The sequence below is a fragment of the Podarcis filfolensis genome (genome assembly GCF_964270895.1).
Source record: "Podarcis filfolensis genome assembly, chromosome: 8".
Taxonomy (NCBI): domain Eukaryota; kingdom Metazoa; phylum Chordata; class Lepidosauria; order Squamata; family Lacertidae; genus Podarcis; species Podarcis filfolensis.
The window spans coordinates 55987100-56010309 of record NC_139611.1 but is presented as its reverse complement, the minus strand read 5'-3'; the positions used below and the strand labels follow the sequence as shown (position 1 = coordinate 56010309).

The 23210-nt window shown below is 49.3% G+C and overlaps 2 protein-coding genes across 2 annotated transcripts; one reads left to right on the top strand and one right to left on the bottom strand.

Annotated features, from left to right (window-relative positions):
* Positions 1 to 136: 136 nt before the first annotated feature.
* Positions 137 to 5010, top strand: DNALI1 (dynein axonemal light intermediate chain 1). Its single transcript, XM_083625365.1, has 6 exons — positions 137 to 330; positions 450 to 586; positions 1844 to 2013; positions 2619 to 2797; positions 3156 to 3320; positions 4659 to 5010. Exons 1-6 carry the CDS (start codon positions 250 to 252, stop codon positions 4692 to 4694), a joined length of 768 nt encoding a protein of 255 aa, XP_083481491.1. The 5' UTR covers positions 137 to 249; the 3' UTR covers positions 4695 to 5010.
* A 1047-nt stretch (positions 5011 to 6057) lies between these two features.
* Positions 6058 to 23210, bottom strand: GNL2 (G protein nucleolar 2). Its single transcript, XM_083625196.1, has 16 exons — positions 22777 to 23210; positions 21243 to 21327; positions 17728 to 17822; positions 17374 to 17513; positions 15051 to 15235; positions 14622 to 14688; positions 13585 to 13743; positions 13065 to 13178; positions 11193 to 11321; positions 10750 to 10854; positions 10118 to 10276; positions 9349 to 9456; positions 8016 to 8449; positions 7407 to 7486; positions 6636 to 6736; positions 6058 to 6219 (listed from the first exon to the last, which is right to left on the bottom strand). The coding sequence occupies exons 1-16, from the start codon at positions 22838 to 22840 to the stop codon at positions 6073 to 6075; spliced, it is 2172 nt and encodes a 723-aa protein (XP_083481322.1). The 5' UTR covers positions 22841 to 23210; the 3' UTR covers positions 6058 to 6072.

Genomic DNA, 23210 nt, shown 5'->3' with positions numbered 1-23210 from the left:
ACGGTACCCGGAAGTCGGCGCAGGCGGCGCTACTCTCACGAACCCTTTCGGCTCCTGCGTGTCTCTAGACTGCCGTGTTGTAGATGGGACGGCCGCGGTGCTTTTCTGCGCAGGCGCGGGCTGGAGCGTGTCATGTGACTGGGCTTCCTGTCCGAGCCCGGTCGCCGTCGCTATGCCAACCTTAGCACAACAGGTCCCGGGGCGAAAGCCGGGCCCGCCCGGAGGAGGAGAGGAGCCGCCGCCGCCATCATGATCCCGCCCGCGGACTCCCTGCTCCGCTATGAGACGCCGGTGCTGGTCAGCCGCAACACTGATAAGCGCTCGCCCAAGGTACGTCCCGGGGGGATGGCGGCTGGGTCTGAGCTCCGTGCACCGAGCCCCTCCGCTCACCCCAGCCAGCCCCGCTCCACTTGCCTCTGTCTCCGTCTTCTCCTCCTCCTCCTCCGCAGGCGCGTCCGCTGAAGGCGAGCCCGCAGGTGGGGCCTCCACCGGGGCCCGTCCCGACGCCGAAGGGCAAGACCCCGCCGCCCACTGTAGACGCCACCAAGCAGCCCGAGGAGATCCTCAACGCCATCCTGCCCCCCAGGTGAGATGCAGGCTCTGTGAGTGGGTTGGGTCCGAAACCAAGTGGCTCCTGGGCAGGGGCGTCTCGAGCTCCCTCCTCCTGCTGGGGCCGGAGGGGCAGCTGAGCTACCAGTCCCGGAGGGCTCCCCACCACAGGAGAGGCCAGCAAGGAAGCTCTATTCTTTATTGGGGGGTGGGGGTGTTTCCAGTTCATTCCAGGCATGGCAAGCACCCACTGCCCAGCTGCCTCGCTCTGCATGAGAAGAAGTCTGCCTCTTCCCTATAGTGGCAACAGCAAAGAAACCTTGCTCTGCAGATGTATGCAGAACTGGCAGCTTCAGAGGGTTATAAACATCCACACCCACCCCAAATACAGTCATACCTCATGTTACGTCTGCTTCATGTTATGTTCTTTCAGTTTACGTCTCGCGGCAACCCGGAAGTACCGGAAAGGGTTACTTCCAGGTTTCGCCACATGCGCAGAAGCACAAAATGACATCACGCACATGCGCAGAAGCGGCGGATCAGAACCCGCCCATGCGCAGACGCGCCGCTGCAGGTTGCGTTCTTTTCATGTTGTGAACGGGCCTCTGGAACGGATCCCGTTCACAACCAGAGGTACCACTGTACTGAGCTGTGGCTCCATCCTGCAGTTACAGGTCTACTCACAGTTCACTCAGATCCAAGCAGCTCAAGGAGTGGAGGCTACAGTGTTCTTAATGCCCTTGGACATGGGGCCATCCATACCTCAGCTTAATGTGAATTATGAACCCCTCCCCCGTGCCCCCTTTGATTCCCCCTCCTCCACGGGCATAGCCAGGATTTCTATTAGGGGGGAAGGCTTTGTGTTGGGGGGACCTCAGTTAAGTATTTTTATTGATTTATGGGGTCAGCTGCCCCCCACTTGGCTATGCCCATGTTCTCCTCTACATGTTTTCCTCCAACTGCTGCTGTCACTCACTTTCTCTTCCCTAAAACTGGAGTCTCCCTATACAACTGATGTAGCTCTTGTATTCAAATTTTCAAAGCATGGGAATGTCTATTTAGGGAGGACTAGGTATGGGACAGCAGTAGTTTGAAGAGGACACTTTAGGTTGGGAATTATGGAGGCATGAGAAATTCACAATCCATGATAAACTGAGGTTTGAACAGGCTTCGGTTTGCTGTCTCCTTTCTAAGATTTAGAAGCCACTGGAAATGTCTCTTTCAGTACCAAAACATAAAGTGAGACTGCTTGGTCTCCTTGAATCCTAGCCTCTCTCTGCTTGCTTTGGTGTAGAGAATGGGTGGAAGAGAACCAGCTATGGATCCAGCAGGTGTCGAGCACCCCCAGCACACGCATGGATGTGGTGCATTTGCAGGAACAGCTGGACCTCAAACTCCAGCAGCGCCAGGCCCGTGAGACAGGCATCTGCCCTGTGAGGCGAGAGCTGTACTCCCAGTGCTTTGGTGAGTGAGTGAACAGAGCCAGCCCTCTCCGCACAAACAGAAAATCCAGAAAATGAGGACATGGCTCCCGGGTCCTCGTTTCAGTGATTTGTCACATCCTCACCCCCAGTTCTAGTCCTACACCTCTTCCAATTAAAATACAGTAGCACTTCGGGTTACATTACCCTCGGTCTACCGCCACGTGCATGCATATAACAGTGATCCTCGAGTTGCGAAAACGTCAGGATCTGGCCGGACCTCTGGAACAGGTACCACTGTAACAGAGGTACCACTGTAACACACTATAGTGTTATTTCCCATCCCACCCCACCCCCCAAAATACAGCTTTTTGCTTATCCATTTCTTTTTAACCGGCCTCCTAAGTAACTGTAGTTCATCTTCCTAGGAAAAGCCTCCCTGATCAACTTTGTTGCTGCTACAAGTACAGCTTTGAATCCTAAGTTAGAGCCATTAACTTGCTCGCAAGCTGGAACACCAAACACTGAATAATTATTATCCTTTAAGGCAGTCTTGAGTCCCTAGCTCCCAACCTCTGGAGGTGGGTGGAAGAGCATTAGTCCAGACTTTTCCCAGGCACAGCCTCATTTGCAACTCTTCCCTTGCAGATGAGCTGATCCGGGAGGTGACCATCAATTGTGCAGAGCGGGGACTGCTGCTGTTGCGAGTGCGAGACGAGATCCGGATGACGATTGCTGCTTACCAGACCCTGTATGAGAGCAGTGTTGCCTTTGGCATGAGGAAGGCACTGCAGGCTGAGCAGGGAAAGTCTGATATGGAAAGGAGAGTAAGTATGGAGGCCAACAACTCCCGCCGCTGCACGATCTTAGTTGGGGAAAGAAAGGCAGAGTTGCTTTGGGCCTCAAAGCTTCTTGGCAACCATGAAGTCTACCACTTGCTTAAAGTTGTGCAGATGTGTGTGTGCAGTGCATCTTATTGCGACTTTGCGAAGGAGAATCATCAGCTCCAAGGGTGAGCTGCCTAGGGTGAGCAAGCCGTGGGAACCACCTGAATAGTAATTACTGTCACACATCCTGCCTGCTTCTACTAGGTGACAGTAAAGACACTTCCAGGAGGCCTGGAGAAGTAACACTGCATTTGTTGTGGCCACTCATTAACCTGGTGGGTCTGTTTTTTGCCCCAAGATTGCAGATTTAGAGGATGAGAAGCGGGACTTGGAGAGGCAAGTGAATGAGCAGAAGGCCAAGTGTGATGCCATTGAGAAACGGGAACTTGAAAGGCGGCAGGTGGAAGAGAAGAAGCACACAGAGGAAGTCCAGTTCCTGAAACGAACAAATCAGCAGCTCAAGGTTGGTTAGAGGGGACAGGGGCTGGATTGGTGCATAAAGAAACCACTCTTTCTTGGACATCCAAACTCTGTTGGATTCCCAGCTCCAGTCGGCAATGATAGAAGTTATAGTCTAGCAGGTTCTCCACTCCTAACAGGATTCTGTATTTAGTCTTTAGGAGCCTTCCCTCCCCATCAGCTATTGATTTCTGACTTTGGGAGGGTTGCTACCTCTTTCCTGTTCATCTGTTATACACAGGACACACCTGATTTGGTCAGGCCAGTTTCTAGCTCCCAGTTTACATGGCCTCCCAGTAATGTATGTTTTGTTAGAAAATACCAGAGCCTGGCTTTATGTAGGCATGTCCCTAGTCCTTAACCTAGTCTGGAAGGCCAGAGTCCTTAATTCTAATCTGTTAGCCCTATCCTGACCTGCAGTGGTATCCTTAATCAGAGGACGTAAGACTTGCTGAGAGGATCCGCTATGTAGAAAGTTTAACACACTTCACTAGTAGTGAGGGGCATTATTAGGGGTCCCAGAAGTGCAACTGTACTCTTTAATCCTAGTCTGTCCGATCAACACCAGATCATACAGAGCTGAGTATGTCAGTTGACAGGGTGGGATATTTTACCAAGTTTCAAAGGGCTACTTGTGGGAAACCGAGGCCTGTTTGAATGCTTCACAATGGGTATTGTGTGCTTAGAAGTCTTAACACCCCTAAATTACCTAAGGGACAAGGGGAAGGAAACAAGTTATGATTGGGGTGGAGGGACAGAAAACACTTTCCTCTTACCAAAGATTTGCCTCCTTGGTGGAGCCTGCTTCTGGCATGCAGGGAAGAAAAACCAGCAAGAAAATTGGATGTGTCCCCCCAGTAACCCTTCCTTGTTCAGTAGTAGCCAGTGGTGTTTTTTTCTAATTGGGCATCAAGTTGCCTCTAGCCACTGCTGTGAGCCCAAGTCCCAGAAATGATGTTCATAGCACAGCCCTCAGACAGCCAAGGGCTTCACGGCCAGTCATGAAAGCAGAGAATGCAAACCACTGTTACAGCAACTTTGATTCAATTTCCTCTTTAGTACTTTTACATTATGAAATGAGACTTTTGTAGCCAGGAAACAGTGCCAACTCTCCACTTTCTTCTCATAAAGCAACAGATTTCCATGCCAAGAATGAAAGAAACTTAATTTATAAAACATGGGATGAGGAATGCAAGAACAAACAACACCCCCCTCTCCACTCCAACTTGTTTCAGCCCCCAGCACTGCAGCAGCCTCCAAGTGAAGCAGTGGATTGTTAGATGTGCACCTTCTGGCAAAAGTGAGAGACTAATTAATTAGCCTGTCTTTTTCTGCTTTTCAGGCGCAGCTTGAAGGCATCATTGCACCAAAGAAGTAGTGGACCTTTCCAGCAGCCCAGGGCTGGAGCGGGGAGTGCCTCCTGAGTAGCAAACAAAAGAATATCTTCCAAGAGTTCTTTAAAAAAGGTTCCAGATATAAGTTGCACCCCCTCTCTCATCTGGATCAGCTCCCCTTCTTTGCTTCTAGTGATTTCTCAGCTGGTTTGGGATTTGCCTCACCAGTTTACCCTAAGTGGAATTTTTTAAAGTATTTTTTTATGTAGTAGTACTTCAGTTTGTTATTACCGGGCAAGCCTCCACCCTGCAGCAGGACAGAGGTTCTACAAAGTCACATTAAACTAAACAATTCTGAAACTTGGTCTGTTTGCTTAATTGGCATGAGTTTCCTTGATATTTAAATATCCAGTCAGCCTCTTTAAGAACATAAAGGTAAAGGTACCCCTGACAGTTAAGTCCCATCACAAACGGCTCGGGAGTTGCAGTGCTCATCTCGCTCTACAGGCCGAGGGAGCTGGCGTTTGTCCACTTCCACAGACGTGGCCAGCATGATTAATCCGCTTCTGGCGAAGTACATGGAAACGCTGTTTACCTTCCCACTGGAGTGGTACCTATTTATCTACTTGCACTGCGTGCTTTCGAACTGCTAGGTTGGCAGGAGCTGGGACCGAGCAACGGGAGCTCACCCCGTCGCGGGGATTCGAACCGCCGACCTTCCGAGCGACACAGTGGTTTAAACCACAGCGCCACCAGCCTGCTAAATCAGGCCAGCATCCTGTTCTCATAGTAGCCACCCAGATGCCCCAGTGGAAACCCAGCAAGCAAGATTCCAGCACAAGAGCCTTCTCCCCTCCTGTGGCTTCCTGCAACTGGCATTCAGAAGCATTGCTGCCTTGAACTGTGGAGGCAGAGCATAGCCACCATGGCTAGTAGCCACCAATAGCCCTCTCCTCCTCCATGCACTTGTCTAATCCTCTTTTAAACCCATCCAAATTGGTGGCTATCACTGCTTTGTGTTTGGGCGAGTTCCATAGTTTAACTCAGGAAATGAGCAGTTTTACTTGCTGCTGCTTCATTTCTTAATTTCCTAGCCAGAGGTTTAACAAGGGTCACACTCTTCCCACTGAAGCAGAGCTAACTGATCCCATCTCCTTTTATGGCAGGTTTATTTATTTACATGCAGGTATGTGCTCTATCAATGATTTGTAGCTCCAATTACAGGAGCATCTGCAAGTTCAAGGTTCTATATAAAAATTTCTCCATCTACCAAAAACATACAGGAAACATATCCCTTAACATTAGACAACCTATAATTTGAGAGCACAGGAATACTACATAGATGCAACTTATGCAGGCTAAAGCTGAATCCCTATTTTCAGTCAGAAAACTGGACAGAAAGGCGTCTAGATCAGAAAAGTATTACTTGTGTTTATTTCTCTTAGTTTTTGATTTCTGCCCTGCTGAGTTGAGTTTCTTCTTGTTCCTGTTTTTGTTTTTGACATTATGTGTGTCATAGTATCGGACGCCAACTTTCTTTGAGTGCTGTTGCCGCTCTGCTCTTCTCCTCTGTGAAAGAAGCAAAGAAAGTTTGTGCTACCCTCTTTGGCAATTTGTTTTTAATTGGACAATCTCACCCATCAGATGCAGTGGGGATACAGGAGAATCTCTTTGCACAATGCAAAGAGGTCCTCCTGTGACTGTGGAAGAGGGAACATGCCTTGACCGCTCCCACTTTAGTCAGTCAAAGGAAAGCATCACCACTGCTGCCACAGCCCAGGTCATTTTGCCGTGTGCAAATGAATGGGCAAATTCTTGCTAAAGAGAACTAGAAACTTGTTATTTAAAAGGAACAAAAGGTGGGCTTACACAGTGAATATTTCCCCTTCTGCGTAACATGCTGTACAGATTTTTCTGTATAAGCTGCATAAGCCCCCCTTGCCCTGAAACTGTGGGAGCTGCAGAAAGATTCTGTTGGCACCTACCTCTTTGGAACTCTGTTTCTTGCAAACCTTCACCGGACAGGCACCCTGGTCCTGTTCACCATCCTCTTGCCGTCCTCTTTTCTCAGCTTTCCTCGGGCTCCCTAAAAGCAGCATTTCAAGAATGTGTGAGGCAAAATGCTCCAGAAACTTGTGGTTCTGCTCAGGCTGATGGCTGGAGCTTTTTCAAACTGCCAAGCACTGCAGGGTGATGAGAGGCTAGGGGTTGCCCAAAGACGTAAGGCCTTCCTGCAGCTACTTATGCTGATGACAGCCCAATCCATAGAATATAAGAGGTCCAGAGGGTGGCAACACGAGAATGGACCTTTTCTGCTGTGGCTTCCCATCTGAGGCATGCTCTTCCCAGGGAGACTCGCCTAGCGCCTTCATTATAGATCTTTAGTCGCCTGGTGAAAACATTCCTCTTCTCCCAAGCCTTTGACTAAAGAAACAATTTATGGCCTTATTAAATGGGAGTGGGTGGGTATTGTTTTGTTTGTTGTTTGCCTTTATACTGTAAAGCGCCCTGTGATCCTTGGAAGAAGGGCAGCATATAAATTTAATAAATAATATTAATAATTGACCCCTCCCTTGATGTAGAGCTTTCAAGTGTGTTTCCCAGCCACTCAGGATTGCGTAGTGGAAGAAGGAGCACAGCCAAAGACAGCCGGGAGCAGGCCATCCCCTCCCACCATGGGATTACAGGCAGGATGGGCCTCTTGTGGGTGAGCTCTCAGATGGAGACCTCCTAGTGCTGTCATAGAGCCAACCTACCTGCAGCTTCATCACCTGCAACTGCACCAGAGTCCAACTGTGATTTTGCAAATACTTTTTCACTCAGTCCTTTGGGGATTCTGCAAGGCAAGGAGGTGGGCATTTAGGCTCTTGCAAAAACCTGTGCACAGCTGGCATTCTGACACAGACACACACAGACCTTGCCATCTAAGCAGGCATACCATCTGCGACAGTCACAATTTAGCAATACCATCCACCTCTGCAGGAGTCGCACACATCACATACTCTGAGAGAGAGATACACTGAAGGTTGTGGCACAAGAGCACACTAGCCTTGTCGCAAATGCAATTTTGTCCCCAGAAGAGTACTCGCTGATGGAGCAAGACCACCTCCCCAAATCAAGGTGGGAGGGGGCAAGCAATGCCTGGGACAGCACAAGCCTTCCTCTGCAGTATGTGGCTGGGCCAAGTCATCTCTGCTCATGGCATGTTGTGGCCAGCTGGACTGCCTCAGCTGCCGCTGGGTAGGAAAGGCAATGCAATGGCTGGACAGAAGCTTAGCCTCCACTTTTTGGACTTTTACAGCCACGTAACTATCAAGCTCAACCAAGCTCCATCCCACTCCCAGGGACAGCGTGAAAGGCACTACCTTATTGCCGAGAACCTCTTGGCCTTGGCCTTGTCCAAGAATTTCTTGTACTTGGCAATCTTCTCATCTAGGGACTTCAGCACTGCCTTTGGGTCCTGCCTGGTGCTTTCCTTGCCGGAGGGCCTGTTATCTGTCTTGCCAAGCTGGGAGTGCCCTTCCTCCTCCCCATCTTCCTCCTCCTCCTCCTCTGGATCACTGTCCGTCCCATCAACATCAAGCACATCCACGGGGATCAGGTCCTCCTTCAAGAACTGAGGGGCCACGTGGAGCTTCCCAAAGTTCTGCCGCACATTGGACAAGGGCCATTTGGTTTCCTGCGGGGGGCCCTCCTCGCCCCTGGGCTCTGCTGCAGCTGTCTCCATCGCAACAAGGCTCTCCCCAGGGCTCTCACTCAGACTGGCAGCTGCGGGCACTTCCAAAGCAGCACCTGTGGGCTGGAAGATGAAGGGAAAGAAGCATCTCTGGGAGCCACAATTACCAACACCCACATCCACATGCTAATGTGTCAGTTCCACTCCAGAACATCTTACTTCCCACTGCTGGGTCTATAATTGCACCTCAGCAGGGTCCAGCTTTAAAAACTGGTCAGAATGCAGATTAGATATGCTCTTTGATTTTCCTTCCACATTAAACACATACCAAGTGCTCCTCCCCCTACGTCTGTAGGATTAAGGGCCAGGGATTCCAGATTAGAGAGTTTATCTTGACCCAAATCTCCTTTTAGAACCCATCCCTTTATATTTGCAAAAATCACCTGAACTTATTTTATTTGGGGGGGGGGGGAGGTCTCCTGATTTTCTCCATGGTTTTGGTTTGCAGCAAAGAACTACTAGTAAACAAAAGAGCAATGACTTCTGTTAGAATTAAAGAAAGCATCACCTTCTTCTGTGATTTTAGAAGTGGAAGTTGTTTGATGTAGGACCCCAAAACACTGAAACAGTGGGACTAGCCTGGTCTTAAGTGCCGTCTCATTTTCATTTGTCCTGTCCTTTTTACCGTGAGGGCAGATAGGAACGTTTTGCCCCTGCCCCCCTTTTGAGTAAAATCACTTGGCCAGTAAGATCATCCTGTTTTCTGTCATGGCTGATGGACAAGGGTGATTTATTAGTCCAAGAGTTGCTTGCCATCCAAATGAGGACCAGGCAAAATCAATTCTGCTCCACTTGCTTAGATATTGCTCACCAGTTTACGCTACATGTTCAAAATCAATTATTTTTTTGGAGGATTTATATCCCATCTTTTCTGTTTTCCAAAGAATTCCAGCCGCGACCGCACTGGGACTGAGAAATCAGATGGCACCTTTGCTCACCCACCTTACACATGCAGCTCTTACCTGGGGACCCTGCTCCATATTTGGGGGCTTCACGAAGAAAGGAATGCGGCCTCTCTGCCAGTCATTCAGCACCATTTTGCTCACTGTGCTCACATCAGGTTCTCCTCCCTGAAATGGCAGTGGGACAGTTCTTTCAGGCCCATAAAGCATAGACATTTGTGAAAAAAGGGGCCTCTCTGCTCAAACTCTCTAAAAGGAAAGGTGGAGTCTCATTATTGAGATTGCAAGAGGCAGGTTCTGGCTACATCAAGAAGGTGGGGATACTTATGGGGGATAGATTGCAACCCCATTTTCTCTAGAACCCCACAAGCATACCTTTCCCCATGTAGCCATCACCTGTCACTTGGATGAATGGATTCCTGGAACGAGACAAGTCACCAAAGAGTGCCTGCTTGCTCTTCTCATTTTTCCTCTGATGAAACACTTTCCTATTATTGACATCGCTTCCCAAGTATACGCCTGGCCTATTAATCACAAGAACCTAGGAAGGTGCCTTATATTCATTCTATCTAGCTCAGTACACTCTCAAACGGCTCTCCGGAGTTTGAGAGAGGACATCTTTCCCACGCCTACTTGGGAGATTCCATTGGGGATTGAACCTGGGATCTTCTTCTTGCAAGTGGCTTTGCCACTGAGCTACAGGGTTTCCCCAATCAAATTGCAGTTCAGCAGCTAGCTAGCCCAAGCAAGTGACTTCCTCCATGACAGCCTGGCCATATAACCCTCCACCCACAATCCCCAGGAAGAAAAGGCAGGCCTCGTCCTTCACCTTGAGCAGCTTCCCCATCTGAAAAGCCAGCTTCTCAAGGAAGTCCTCTGCATTCTCCCAGAAGTCCACTTTGTACGTCTTGCTGATGTATTCCGGCTTGGCCCTTTCTAGCACGGCAGCGATGTGGTCTTCCGGGCACTTGATTTTTTCCACTTGAACCTGGAGATAAGAAAAGCAGCTCATTACCACGGCATTGGGGCATTGGGGGCACAGCTGCAGCAGTGAGAACGATGGAGGGTGGCTCCAACGAGCAAAGGCAGGGGTTCTGATGGGCCTGTGTGTCCCCTCCGCCAGATGTTGAAGAGCCAGGAAGCCTCTGCAAAGACAATTCAAGCATCCTAATCCTCAGCACCTTTTTGATAGTGAAATATGGTAGACAACAAATATGGAGAGTCAAGAGTACTGTAGTGGTTAGTGTTGCACTAGGACCTTGGGTGACCTTGATGGCCAGTCACTGCCTCTCACAGGGTTGTTGTAGGAATAAAATGAGGCGGGTGAAAGCCATATATATGCCACCTTTAGCTCTTTAGAGAAAAGGTGGGATATAAATTCAGAGAAATAAATAATAGACCAGGGCTGGGCTAGGAGAGAAACACCTGCTCCTTTCAGCGCTTGTCCCTTCCACTACTCACCACTCCCTTCAGCACAATGTCCGTCTCTGTGTCACCGGAGGGGTACACCACACCTGGGCAGTCAATGAGGAAGATGCGGCGCATCAAGGTGATGTACTGCCACACCTGTGGGAGGAAAGAATGGCATCAACTTGGCCCTCCTTACTCACCTGAAAATGAATGTGGTAGCAGCTACTTTAAACTGGGGCTGCTCAGCGGAGATTAATTAATGCGCTCACCCTCTCCCTCCCACCTCAGTACTGCTGGGGGAAGGAGAATCAAACACCTTCAGGGGTTGCTTCCTGGAAATTAAGAGGCAGCATTTCCTCCTCGATGACAGTAGGGATTGATTGAAGGAGGAGGAGGAGAGCTACCTTTAGCAACTCGCCCTTGCCTTTGCCTACTGGAGATTAAACATGAGCCCCCACCCCCACTTTTTGGGGATGATGATGAAGGCCACTTGCCTTTGTCTCGCCAGCAATGGGTGCCACATTGCAGACCTTCTTGGAACGGAGTGTGTTGATCACAGAGCTCTTTCCCACATTGGGGTAGCCAATAAAGCCCACACTGATCTGCTTCTTGTCCACATGCAGCTGTTGGGAGAGAAGGACATGTGTGTGGGCATAGCATCCATTGAGTGTCCTCAAACAGGAAACGTCCAACCTGGAGAGGGCCACTGCTTTTCTGAACCAGCTGCTGGGGACAGCTGCTGCATGATCAAGCCAGTGGCCCATCTAGTCCAGCATCCTGTTCTAAACCAGGTGCCCCCAAGGGAAATCTGCTCTTCCCTCCTGTGGTTTCTAGCAACCAGTATTCAGAAGCATTGCTGCCTCTAATTGTAGGGGCAGAGCCTATCCACTGTGGCTAGTAGCCACCAATAGCCCTTTTTCTCTTAGAGGACACAGCAATCCTACAACGGAAGTTGCCCTGAACAGAATCAGCATCCTCTACACTAAGTGGCCACAATGGCTCTCCAGGGTTTCAGAGAAGAAGCCCCGCCCCCCCAGCCTTTCCTGGAGATGCCAGTGACTTTCTGCACACAAGGCAGATGCTGTAACGCTGAGCTATGCCCCTTCCTCAGTTTACTCTGGAGAAGAGCAAGGAGGGGAGGCCAAACAGCTGCCACCTCCTTTGCTGCCGCGGTCGCCGCTCTCTTCCAGCAGAGAAGCAGCACATCAGGTTCTTTGGGGCATCACTGCTTGTCTAATCACTGAAAGAAGGGGCGGCTGTCAGTATGGAACTAGCACAGAATCACAGAACTATAGAGTTGGAAGTGACCCCAAGAGTCATCTAGTTCAATCCCTGCAATGCAGGAACCAGAGCTAACGAATCCAACCTCTGTTCAAAAACCTCCTAGGAAAAGGAGTCCACCACTTCCGGTTCCATTGTCAAGCAGCTCTTACCACCTGAAAGTTCTTCCTCATGTTTCACTGGACCCTCCTTCCTTGTTCGTTTGAATTCACTGATTCAGGTCTACCCTCTGGAGCAGCAGAAAATAAGCTTGCTCCAGTGCAAGTGTGCAAGAACAGAGGCTTCTGGGCTTTCAGGCCGAGTGAAAGAGGTTCTCAATGACAATGGGCACACACAAACACCTACAGTCACCTGCTAGCCTAGCAGTTCAAGTAATCTACTTGCCCTACCAGCAGCAGCCACCATACCTATGCAATGCAGTCCCCAACAACTGAAGATGGTACCTCCTGGCATCTCTCATATGAAACTTGATGGCTTCCTCCTGGGGAGATGGAGGACGCTCCCAGAAAATCAGACTTCCTAGCACAGCAGGAACCAAGTCCCCCACCACCACCACCACCACAAAACCCCACGGGGATTTCTGAAACTGTATCTCCTGCAGAGGACTGCATCTCAGCAACCCCTCCCCCCCCCAAAAAAATGCAAGGCTCTTCACTGACAATGCACCAGTGGCGTGCAGTGAAATTTTTCATAGGGGAACAGTTAGGAACAGAGGTGCCAGCTTGCAAGGGAGATGGGGGCAGCGGCAATGTCATGCATGTGATGTGACGTCCTGATGTCGTGCATGTGAGCATCGTGCCTCCCTCCCTAAGCTAGTCAGAAAATTCCCAGGCTTTGCAAAAGAGGTACCAGGGCTCTGACAGGATCCTGGAGCCCTCCAGCCTCCTTTCAAAAACCAGATGGGCTTTGGGAAGGTGGCAGAACGGATCTTGGACTCATCGGAGCCTCGCACCTCCTTCCCTAAGCCAGGCAGAAGCTTTCCGGGCTTTGGGAAAAAGGCACCAGGGGAACATTTAGGGGACTAGCCTAGTCTTAAGTGACCGCACACCACTGCAATGCACCTTTGAAACAAAGATGTGCCTTACCTTTCCAAACTGTCTCAAGAGTTGAATGAAGGCCCCTTTTCCGAAGGGGTTTGTGAGGCTGGCGTGAAAGGCCAAAGTTGGGTACTCCTGGGAGAGAATAGCCACCCAGCGTTTCTAGGAGAAGGGAAGAGTTTGCCATTTAGCATCCCACCTCACGAGGCACAGCTGCTCATAGAATCACAGAAGTGTAGCGTTGGAAGGGACCCAAAGGGTCAACTAGTCCAACAGCCCTGCTACGCAGGGATCATAGCGAAAGACTCCCAGACATGAAAAGCCTGCTCTGCAGGTCTAGCGCTTTGGAAAAGTCCAAATCCCACTTCCAAAATTGGTTTCCTTGCCAAGAAGCCCCCACCCAGGGGAGCTGTGACCTAACCCTTCGCTCCGCTTCAAGGAACTATTTCAGACCTAGCAGCTTCCAGGGGTTGACAAGGCCATTTTCAGGGGAATTTGGCAGGAAGCCATCAAAGGGAGCCTTCTTTCCTGACTCTGCCAGGAAGCACCCCTCCTTCACGAGACTCACCGTGGCCCATGTGGGCACAAGGTCACACTTGTTCAAGACAAAAATTAGGTGCTTCCAGGGCTTCTCCTTCTTGAGATAAGTCTCTACGTGTGGGGAGCGGGTTCCCAAGGGGTCTCTGGCATCCAGCACTTGCACAACGACATCTGATGAATCAATGACCTGGAAGGGCACAGAGAGGGCAAGGGACACACATTAGACTAGAAGGAAACTTTCCACAGAATCTCAGTGACTAGGGCTAGGCAATATCTGTTTTTCAACATCATGATATATCACCAGCTAAACATCATGATATCTCGACATATCACAATATACACCTGCAGCGGTGGAGGGCCTTGCTGGGCCTCCCTTCAGCAGCAGAGGTCCCGCCATACCTCCATGCAGTGGCGGAGGGTGGGCTGTGGTTCCCTGTGACAACAGAGAGCCTTAAAATGTAAGGAAGTAGTAGATTTAATAAAAATATTAAATGAACTTCCATATAATATATTCAATTTATTTTCAACTTATTTAAGAGTAGACTAAGTGATTTACTAGCTAAGTTACATCTGCTTCCCCAGTCAAAGGTCTAAGTGGAATCTATGCATGCATAAACCCTAGAGTTCAACTAAGCTTATTTCCACTTTCCTGGGAGTAAGGCCTGTTGAATTCAGTAGGGCTTGATTGTGAGTAGACATGCATTTGCTTGCACCGCTTACTGAAAAACACCCTCCTCCATCATTCTCACATAGTACCCAACCTCCCATTTCAGCATAAGGCAGCCAGCTAAATATTCTGCCTTTCATTCCCCCTCCCACAGGGCTCCCCCAAAAGCCCCCATCCCACCAATCTCTCCCGTTTTGTTATCAGAGGGAGGGAGAGAGGGCAAGCAAGCAAAAAGATAGTCTACTTTAAATATATATATATATATTTAACCATCATCTTTAATATGGAAGGCCCTTCCCAGAAGCAAATGGATGGAGAGCAACTGAAGGGACCTATTGGGTCACGTTCCGGCCGAGAGATGGGAACTGCCCTCCTTCCCACAGTTCCACAGAGCCTACCTTGTACAGTTCTCCCCAGATGCGCTTGGACTGCCCCTTCTTGTAGATTTCCTCTCGCGCCTCCTCCCTGCAAAGAAGCAGTTGAAGGTGTCATAACAAGCCTGTGAGGTAGGTTAGACTGAGAGGGTGTGACTGGCCTACGGATACCCAGTGAGATGAATGGGGATCTGAACCCTGGTCTCTCAGGTCTTAGTCTGATGCTGTAACCACTAAACCACACAGGCTCTCAGCTAGTGAATTACCTAGCCCGCTCTGAGGGAGTGATCCAGCCCAGTCCATGAGACAGCTAGCCCTGCATTTGACAGGGTAAAAAGCTCCATTTCCTGTCTTGATAACTCAGCCAACAGGGCCCTTGAGGGGAGGGGGGGAAAGAATGAAAAAGAGAAGGGAGAGGGACCCCGTTTCCTAGGAAGATGCTCCAGGGCTCACCTCACTCCAGTATCTTCTGTCACCCGATCCCTGTCCTTTTCTTGGTCATAGCTGCTGGCTCCAGCTGTGGCGTTTTCCACCAGGGACTGCACATCACTTGCCAAGAGGTTGGGCCGCTTCCTTTGTGCTTTGGGGCCAAATGTAGTTTCAAACGTTTCTGTGTCGAGAATGTGGACTTTGGAATTCTGAAAGGCATGGGGGGGGGAGGGAGAAGTCACACCTCATTTGCCCTGGCTCAGAACAAGACGCCCAAGTTAAGCTGATTTGGACAACATACTGCCCCTGTTCTGTTGTTGTTTGGGGGGGTTTCTGAGAGCAGCAGCCCAGCAGACCTGAGCCACAGCCCTGGGGCTTGCCAGAAAGATCTGCTCCATTTCTCTTATTATTAAGATTACCATTCGCTCAGTCCAACGCAATTAAAGCTACAAGGGTGCAAATCCCACTGCTCTCTCTGCTCGGTTCCGTCAAAGAGGGCTCCAGATCCAGCCAGGGCCCAGATTTGTCAGGGAGAATCTGCCTCCCATTTTGCTTTGTTCTTTCAAAGTCCAGCTGCAAAGGCCAGCCCTTTTCTTGGAAGCGAGTCTCCTACAGAGAGCAAGGCTTGCTCATTTAAGTGATGTGCACTCAAGTTACAGAGAACTCTTTTCTTAATTTAGGATGTTTTCCTTTTATTGGAGACACATGGAAACTCGTGAGAAAACAAAATTGTCCTGCGAGAGCACAGTATGCATAGAAGAAAGAGCCCAGCTCATGGGCCAGAGCAGAGGGAATGTTGGGCTTGAGATGAAAGGCACAGGCTGTGGGGCGGACCTAAGAAGCCAGAGGACAGAGCCAAGCGGCCTCCTCTTCAGTGCCAGGCCTGGGCAATGGCCCGGAGTTGGGAATTGGTACATCTGGCTACCAGAGAAACACCACAGACCGCATACATGTTCCACATGAACACACCTGGCATGCAACAGAGGGCAGCAATGGCCTCCAACTTGGAGGGCTTTAAAAGAAGATTAGACAAATGCATGGAGGAGAGGGCAACTGGTGGCTACTAGCTATGATGGCTTTGCTCTGCCTCCACGGTTCAAGGCAGCAATGCTTCTAAATGCCAGTTGCATTTAAAGCCCTATGCAGCCTAGGAGGACCCACGTACCTACAGGACCGCCTCTCTTGGTATGCCTCGCGGAGGACCTTAAGGTCCACAAATGACAACATTTTGGAGGTCCCAGGTTGCAAGGTGGTTAGATTGGTCGCAACTAGGGCCAGGGTCTTTTCAGTACTGGACCCAACTTGGTGGAACGCTCTGTCACAAGAGACTAGGGCCCTGCGGGACTTGACATCTTTCCACAGGGCCTGCAAGACAGAGCTGTTCTGCCTGGCCTTTGGTTTGGACTCAGTCTGACCCTTATCTTTCCCTCCCCTTATGGTTTTGATCTATGGGCTACTTTTAAAATGAGGCTGCATTTTAAATTGCATTTTAACCTGTATTTTAAATTGGCCTTTTTCCCCCTATTATGATTTTCCTGTAATTTTATTGGTGTTAGTCGCCCTGAGCCCAGCTCTGGCTGGGGAGAGCAGGGTATAACTAAATTATTATTATTATTATTATTATTGCACAGGAGGGGAGAGGGTTCCTGCAGCTTTCCTCTTTGGGCAACTGGAAGGCCAGTATAAGAACATGGTGCTGGAATAGCACCCGCCCCCCAAGTTTACTGAGCCCTTGCATGTTGGGCACATCCTGGCAAAGAGCGAGCAGCCACGCTACAGCTCAGTTTACATCTATAAGTTGCAAACGTAATCATATTCTACAGGGCCCTCCTCCAGCCAATCAGGCTTGGAACCAAAGGAAGGCTCCTACTCCCTCGGAAGCAGCCCACAGGCACTGGGGAGTTTTGCGGGAAGGGAGAAGTCTAGAGGGGGGTTTACAGAGACAAGCAATTCAGCAGGTGCGAATCACAAAATGACACACCGTTTACATGAATGGACTAAGATGAGGAGGGAAACGGACACTCAGGCAACAAAGCCTAACAAAGGCTGCCCCCCTTCTGTCTTGGCATGTTGGCATCTGTGCACTGGTGGGCTAGAGAATAACCTTTACGTGGAGTTATTTTCCAAAGTCAATTTGCACACTTTCACTAGGCCTTTAATTGCACCTACTGCAATTACACCTACTGGAATATGCTTTTCTCTGCGAATGCGTGGGAAATGCAACCCAGAAGTCTTTCCCAGAGTCCAGCATGCATACAACCACACCCAAGAAAAGAACAAAATTGGGTCCCTGGATGCTGTGGGGAGAGAAGAGTCCCCACCACAAGGTGGTAAGAGGAGGACTTACATGAGGCTTAATTCGGTCATGGAGGAGAGAGAGTGGCAGTTTGGTTTGCTTCATGACAACTCTGTAGGGGTCCTTCATCACTGTCTCCATCTCCTCTTGGAACTTCTGGAGGGACGACTGCTTGATCACCCTTGTGTTTCCTGCATTGAGAGAACCATAAATGGGGGCACCCCAAGCCCAATGTGGTGCCTCCCACACCTTGGGCTTGATGAAATAAGCAGTTCTTTAGGAGCAGGTGCAAGGTGGCCTTTATTCAAACCCAGCTCTTTGACAAGGGTCCCTGCATCTCTGCCTTTCACCCAAGGAAGAAAGCCTAAGAAAAACTGCCACAGCACAGGCAAAAAACAGTCTCACCAAACCATTTGATGTTGGGCTCCACTCTTGCCACCGTGCCGGGTGCCACCGTGGACTGGAACTGCAGTGGCCGGATGACTTTCCCACGATTGTTCCTGCAGACAAAGAACAGCCACTGGAGAGCTGGCTTGTGCTTGATCCTGTCTGAGGGAAGCTAGTCCCTTTCAGCTTCCGTTTCCCCAACTCTGAATTGGAAACAGCAGTGGCAGTCCTCAGGGAGCCAAAGGCTCAGGAGCGGAGGACACACTTTGCATGAAAAAGGTCCCAGATTCCTTCCCTGGAACAACTCCGATCAGCTGGTGCCAATTAGTGTGGACAATAAAGAGCTAGGTGGACCACTCAGCCGACTCGCAGATTCCAATGTATTAAGAGGGCGAACACAGCTAAGATTGTAAAACGTGTTTGGAATTGGAGGACTGCAGAAAATGTACTTGACAGAAACAAAACCGTACCTATAAGGGCTCTCAGGGGAGTAATAAGCTGGTCCCTCCATCCTGCCCCTGCTCCTTGGCTTGAAGGGAAGGGCAAACGCTCAAGCGAAACACAAGACGGAGCAGAAGGGAGCTGATTGTACGGCTCCAGGTGAACAACTGGAAGCAATAAGGGCTCCTTGGCTGCATGTCAGGCGGGAGGGCAGGAGGGTTACCGAGGCGGGGGCAAGAATGCCTGTTACCCAAGGCTGACACTTTTCCACAGGCCGCGCCAAGCAATGGAGCAGAGCCTCTGAAAAACACATCACTAAGAGGTTCCACATTTTGCCCTTGGCCCCCTTTCACAGGCGGAGATGTTTGGGGAGACACAGCAAGGCTGCTTCCATTTAGCACCTGCTCAGGGGTACAGAGCACATGCCGGCTGCACAACGGGGCATGAAATCGACTTGTTTACAGACAGTACAGAAGCAGGCGCCAAGTTTGAGGAAAACAGGAGGCAGCAGTGACTTCAGCCTCGCAGCTGAGGAAGGGCAGCTTCACCCAGATCTAGGTTTCTGGCAAAGCGGCTGTGACTCTCCTTGACAACACTGGCGTGATGCTTGTCTGCCAATCCCATATTTCATGGCAACAGGTGAGGGAGCAGAGGGGATGGCAAGAGGGTCTTGAGCCCTGTTTTTTCAGAACCTGTATCTGAATCAGCTTACAGAGAAAGGACTTTTGAAAACACTGGCTCCCCAGGCTCAGTGATGGGGGAAAGACCTGCATGTCATGTGGCCTCTTCTGAAGTGCTGAGTCAGCATGAAACCCTTTCCTGCCAAGTGCTGAGGTGTTTGGATGGGCAACAATAGGTTAGTTGCTCTCAAGCTCAGCTCAGAAGCAGAAAAGCATGGGAACATGATCTTGAGGGAAGAGCAGGCAAGACTGGCACTGAGTAAAGGCGGGGTAGCAAAAGTTGTGTCTCAGCTAAGTGGGGTGGGGGAAGTGCCCTTTTAGCAGTGAATACCTGACCAAAGAAAAACACACGCCACAGTAACTAGCTTGAAGGAGAGAGCACCACAACCACTTCTGCTTACTAATCTCTTGCTGCAACATGAAAAGGATGCTAATTAAAGCAAAGTCTGGGAATAACTATTAATGCTAATGGACCACTTTTCATTTTTACTTTAAGAAGAGAAGAAACAGATTGGGGGTCTCCAGTTATTCAGCAAGTTAAACAAAAAGTAGATTTATTACTTACAGAATTTAAATAAGAAAAACTAACAGATCAACAGTTGGGCAGAAAACTTCTTTTCATAGAATCATATAACCATAGAGTTGGAAAGTAAAAAAAAAAAGTCATCTAGTCCAATCTCCAGTAACAACAGCTCCCTGTGATGCACTGATGGGTGTTGTAAACTTACAGGCAGAGTCCATATGCTGAATATTTACCTTGTTATAAGTTTGAACAAATCTATAATCTTTTATCTTGAGTATGTATGTGCTCTTGCTTAAGAGGGCACAAGGATCTACCTAGGGCAGCCTTTTAAAATACAAACACACAAAAAACAGGAATCCCAGCAGGAATAAGGCAGTCCACCCACAAATTGTGCTTTAGCTTATTGGACTTCTTATCAAAAAGTCAGCTGCCAGAAGTCTACAGGAATTCAGACTGCAAGATGTGCAATTTGATGTGCACATGCAGTTGCTTGCTTTTATTTATTTGCATAACCGGCACTGCTTCTTCCAGGAGGCTTTCATAGGGGGCAAAACTGAAAAATCACAGGGCTGCAACCCAGAAGAGGAGGAATGGCAGGCTTTTTGCTTCCACAGATGGCAGTAAGGGAAGCTTGTTTCGGAGTGGCCACTATTGTTCTCTCAAAATCAGGGAAGGACTTGGTTGTAAATATTTAACTTTTTTTGTTTCATCATTTGCTTTGTGCTTTTATACTTTGTAACCTGCAAGACCTAATGAACAGCCTCACACGGTATGAGCAAACCATACATGGTATGACAAGATATTGCAATATTCTTATATTACAAAAAGCAACCCCATGGAAGAGACAATTTGGATCCCGCTCATGCTGCCGAAGGCAGGAAGCAACCTAACTCTCTGCCTCATGTCACAGCCCTGATCAAAATTCTATCCCAAACCAGAGCTTCTATTAACTACGGAGAAAAAGACTTAAGGCCTTCAGCTCTTAAGACTGTACTTTTTCCCTTATGCATGTTATAGCAGCTGGCAAGAGATGATTTGGATCTAGGCCGCTGTACAGGGGCAAAGGGTTAGAACTTCCTTCTTCCTGCACAGACCCAATCCAAACTGTTCCCTCCTGTGGCTGCCAACAAGTTTTTTTCCTTTCTTTCCCAGAAACCTCCATGGAATTTGCTTTGAAGATGTGACAGAAAACCCTAAAAACTCGTTTTTTTCAATCAGGCTTTTGGTAAGAGGGGAGAGCTGAGCAAATACTTCACTAGCTACTAGTGCTGCTCTGCTGCAATCTTATCACTGCATTGATATTTGTTTTACTTTATGTTGTTAAAATAGCACTGCTTTATAGCGTGTTGATATGTGGCTGAGGTATAAATAAACAAATTGTTGTTGTTAAAAAAAACCTGCTCTGAGATCAATGGAACTGATCTGGAAGTGTAGGATGTAAACTGAACCAACTAATAAATGACTCCCTTTCCTTTTACTGACTAAAATGAATTTCTGCATCAAGCTTCCTCATGAAATATGATTGTGAAATATTTGCTGGTCTCAGGAAAAGTCCTCTTTAAATGCCATTTTACACAAGAACATATGAAGAGCCTGTTGGATCAGGGAAATGGCATCCTGTCCAGCACACTAGTTTCACAGTGGCCAAACAGATGCCACAAATGGGAAACCCATGAGCAGGACCAGAGCACAAGAGCATTCTCCCCTCCTGTGGTCTCCAGCAACTAGTATTCAGAAGTATTGCTGCCTCCAGCTGTGGAAGCAGAGCATAGCCATTATGGTCCTCTCCATGAATTTGTCATTTCAGGAACCGCAACGCCCTGACTAGGAAACCCTCCAGACAGTACTGTGTTTATTGCAGTTCATGGCATACACACACCCAGCCTCACCTGCGTTCCTTCTGCCTGTACATGTTGAGGCGCCGGATGGTTGCCCGGTCCCGCATGTTGTGGCCTCCAGCGCCATTTGGCCGATCTAGCATGATGGGGATGAGGGAAAGAGAAAATGAAAGACATGGTGACTAAACCGTGACCAAAAATTAAAAGAACCATCAGTCAGTTCTAGTGTAAGTGAGGAATTGTACAAATGAAGGAACCTGTGTCAGCTTGTGTGGACGCAAGTAACCCAAGATGAAGAAAAGGAACTGTTAAAAGAAAAACATTTTCCCCCTGTGACATCTATGCTACCATCTTCTGTCACCATGGACCTAAGCGGCTCCACAGAGTTTTTCAATGTACTACTTCATCCACCTGGTGCCTTCCAGAAGTTTAAGGCTATAACTCCCACCCACCTCAGCTAGCTGAGGCGGATGGGAGTTGTAGCCCCAACCTCTTCAGGGTACCAGGTTGGTTAAGGCCGTACTATAAAACCTGGTAGTGCAATGCTCAGACACAGCCTGAACAGCTGTGTCAAGATCCATAAGAATAGCTTGCTGAATCAGGCCAAAAGGGTTCCAGTGAGACCAGAATCCTGTTCTTCTCACAGCAGCCAACCATACAGGTGCCTATGCAAAACCCAAAAAGTAAGATTCAAGCACAAGAGCACCTCCCTTACTGTGGAATACTAGCAACTGGCATTCAGAAGCATTGCTGCCGCCAACTGTGGAGGCACAGCATAGCCATATTGGCTAGTAGTCATTGGTAGCCCTCTTCTTCGTGAATTTGTCTAATCCTTTTTGAAAGCCACCCAAGTTGGAGGCCATCACTGCCTCCTGTGATTGCGAGTTCCAGGGTTTAACTCCGTTCTTTAATAAATACTTCATTCTATGTGTCCCGAGTTATCCAACATTCAGCTTCTTTGGATGTCCATGAGCACTAGGTGTTATCAGACAGGAAGAAAACCTTTTCTCTATCCACCTTCTCCAGGCCATGTATACTTTTATTAACTTCTATCATGTCACCTCTTACTCACCTTTCCTAAAGTCCCAAATGCTGCAACCTTTCCTCTTGGGGAACTGCTTCATCCTCTTGATCATTTTGGCTACCCTTTCTTTGAACCTTTTCCAGTTCTACAATATCCTTTCGGAGGTGAAGCAACCAGAACTGCTCACAGTATTCAATGTGAAGTAACACCATAGTTTTGCATAATGGCATTATGAGATTGGCGGCTTCATTTCCAATTCCTTTTCTAACGACCCCTAGCATGGAATTTACCTTTTTCGACATCCTCATCGTGCTAGCCACTAGGACCCTGAGGCTCCTGGTCACTTTCCGCCAGTTCAGGAGAAATTAATGCCTCTCTTTTTTTTTGTCCCCATATGCATCATGACGCATTCTTCCAAGTGCGGCCTCACCTGCAGCTCTGCTGCGGACCAGCGCCGAGGCCCAGCCCCCCGTGGGGAGAGCGCAGGATCCAGCCCGGAGGGGCTACCCCCGCCTGGCGACCTTCCCTCCTTTCCCTTGCCCGCCCACCCCACTCACTCACCGGGGTTGGTGCTGGCCCGCGAGGGGTTGATGCTGGCGCGGCCTTTGAATCCCGGCTTCACCATCGCGGCGGTTGCAGTTCCTGCTGCGGCTCAGGCCACGTTCCGACGGCCGGAAGAGACTCCGCAGCAACTTCCGGGAAAGGCGGTGACGCACTTCCGCCGCCGGTGACTCGGGCACAAGCTCAATTTGTCAGTTCGCTGCCCTTCGCCAGCACCGCTCCGAAGCTGGCCGTGACGTCACGGCGAAAGGTTTGGTACGATTCCCCTCACCACACACAAACTCCCGCTCCTGGAAGTGACAGGCGGGAAGCGCTTGTTGGATGACGTCGGTAAAGCATGAAGGCGGCGTGGCTCGCCAGGGCGGGCCAGCTCCGGCCACGCCTCTGTCCTCTGTCCACTCAGGAGTAAGTCCCCCCTGGTCCGTCCGTCCAAT

What these genes read in the sequence shown, in the direction of transcription:
- DNALI1 (XM_083625365.1), top strand. Translation starts at nt 250, where the DNA reads ATGATCCCGCCCGCGGACTCCCTGCTCCGCTATGAGACGCCGGTGCTG. An exon ending in CTGATAAGCGCTCGCCCAAG is followed by an intron (nt 331 to 449) that starts GTACGTCCCGGG and finishes CCTCCTCCGCAG; the next exon opens with GCGCGTCCGCTGAAGGCGAG. An exon ending in GAACAAATCAGCAGCTCAAG is followed by an intron (nt 3,321 to 4,658) that starts GTTGGTTAGAGG and finishes TCTGCTTTTCAG; the next exon opens with GCGCAGCTTGAAGGCATCAT.
- GNL2 (XM_083625196.1), bottom strand. Translation starts at nt 22,840, where the DNA reads ATGGTGAAGCCGGGATTCAAAGGCCGCGCCAGCATCAACCCCTCGCGG. An exon ending in TCTTGAGACAGTTTGGAAAG is followed by an intron (nt 11,322 to 13,064) that starts GTAAGGCACATC and finishes CTCTCCCAACAG; the next exon opens with CTGCATGTGGACAAGAAGCA. An exon ending in AGATGGGGAAGCTGCTCAAG is followed by an intron (nt 9,457 to 10,117) that starts GTGAAGGACGAG and finishes CTGCCATTTCAG; the next exon opens with GGAGGAGAACCTGATGTGAG.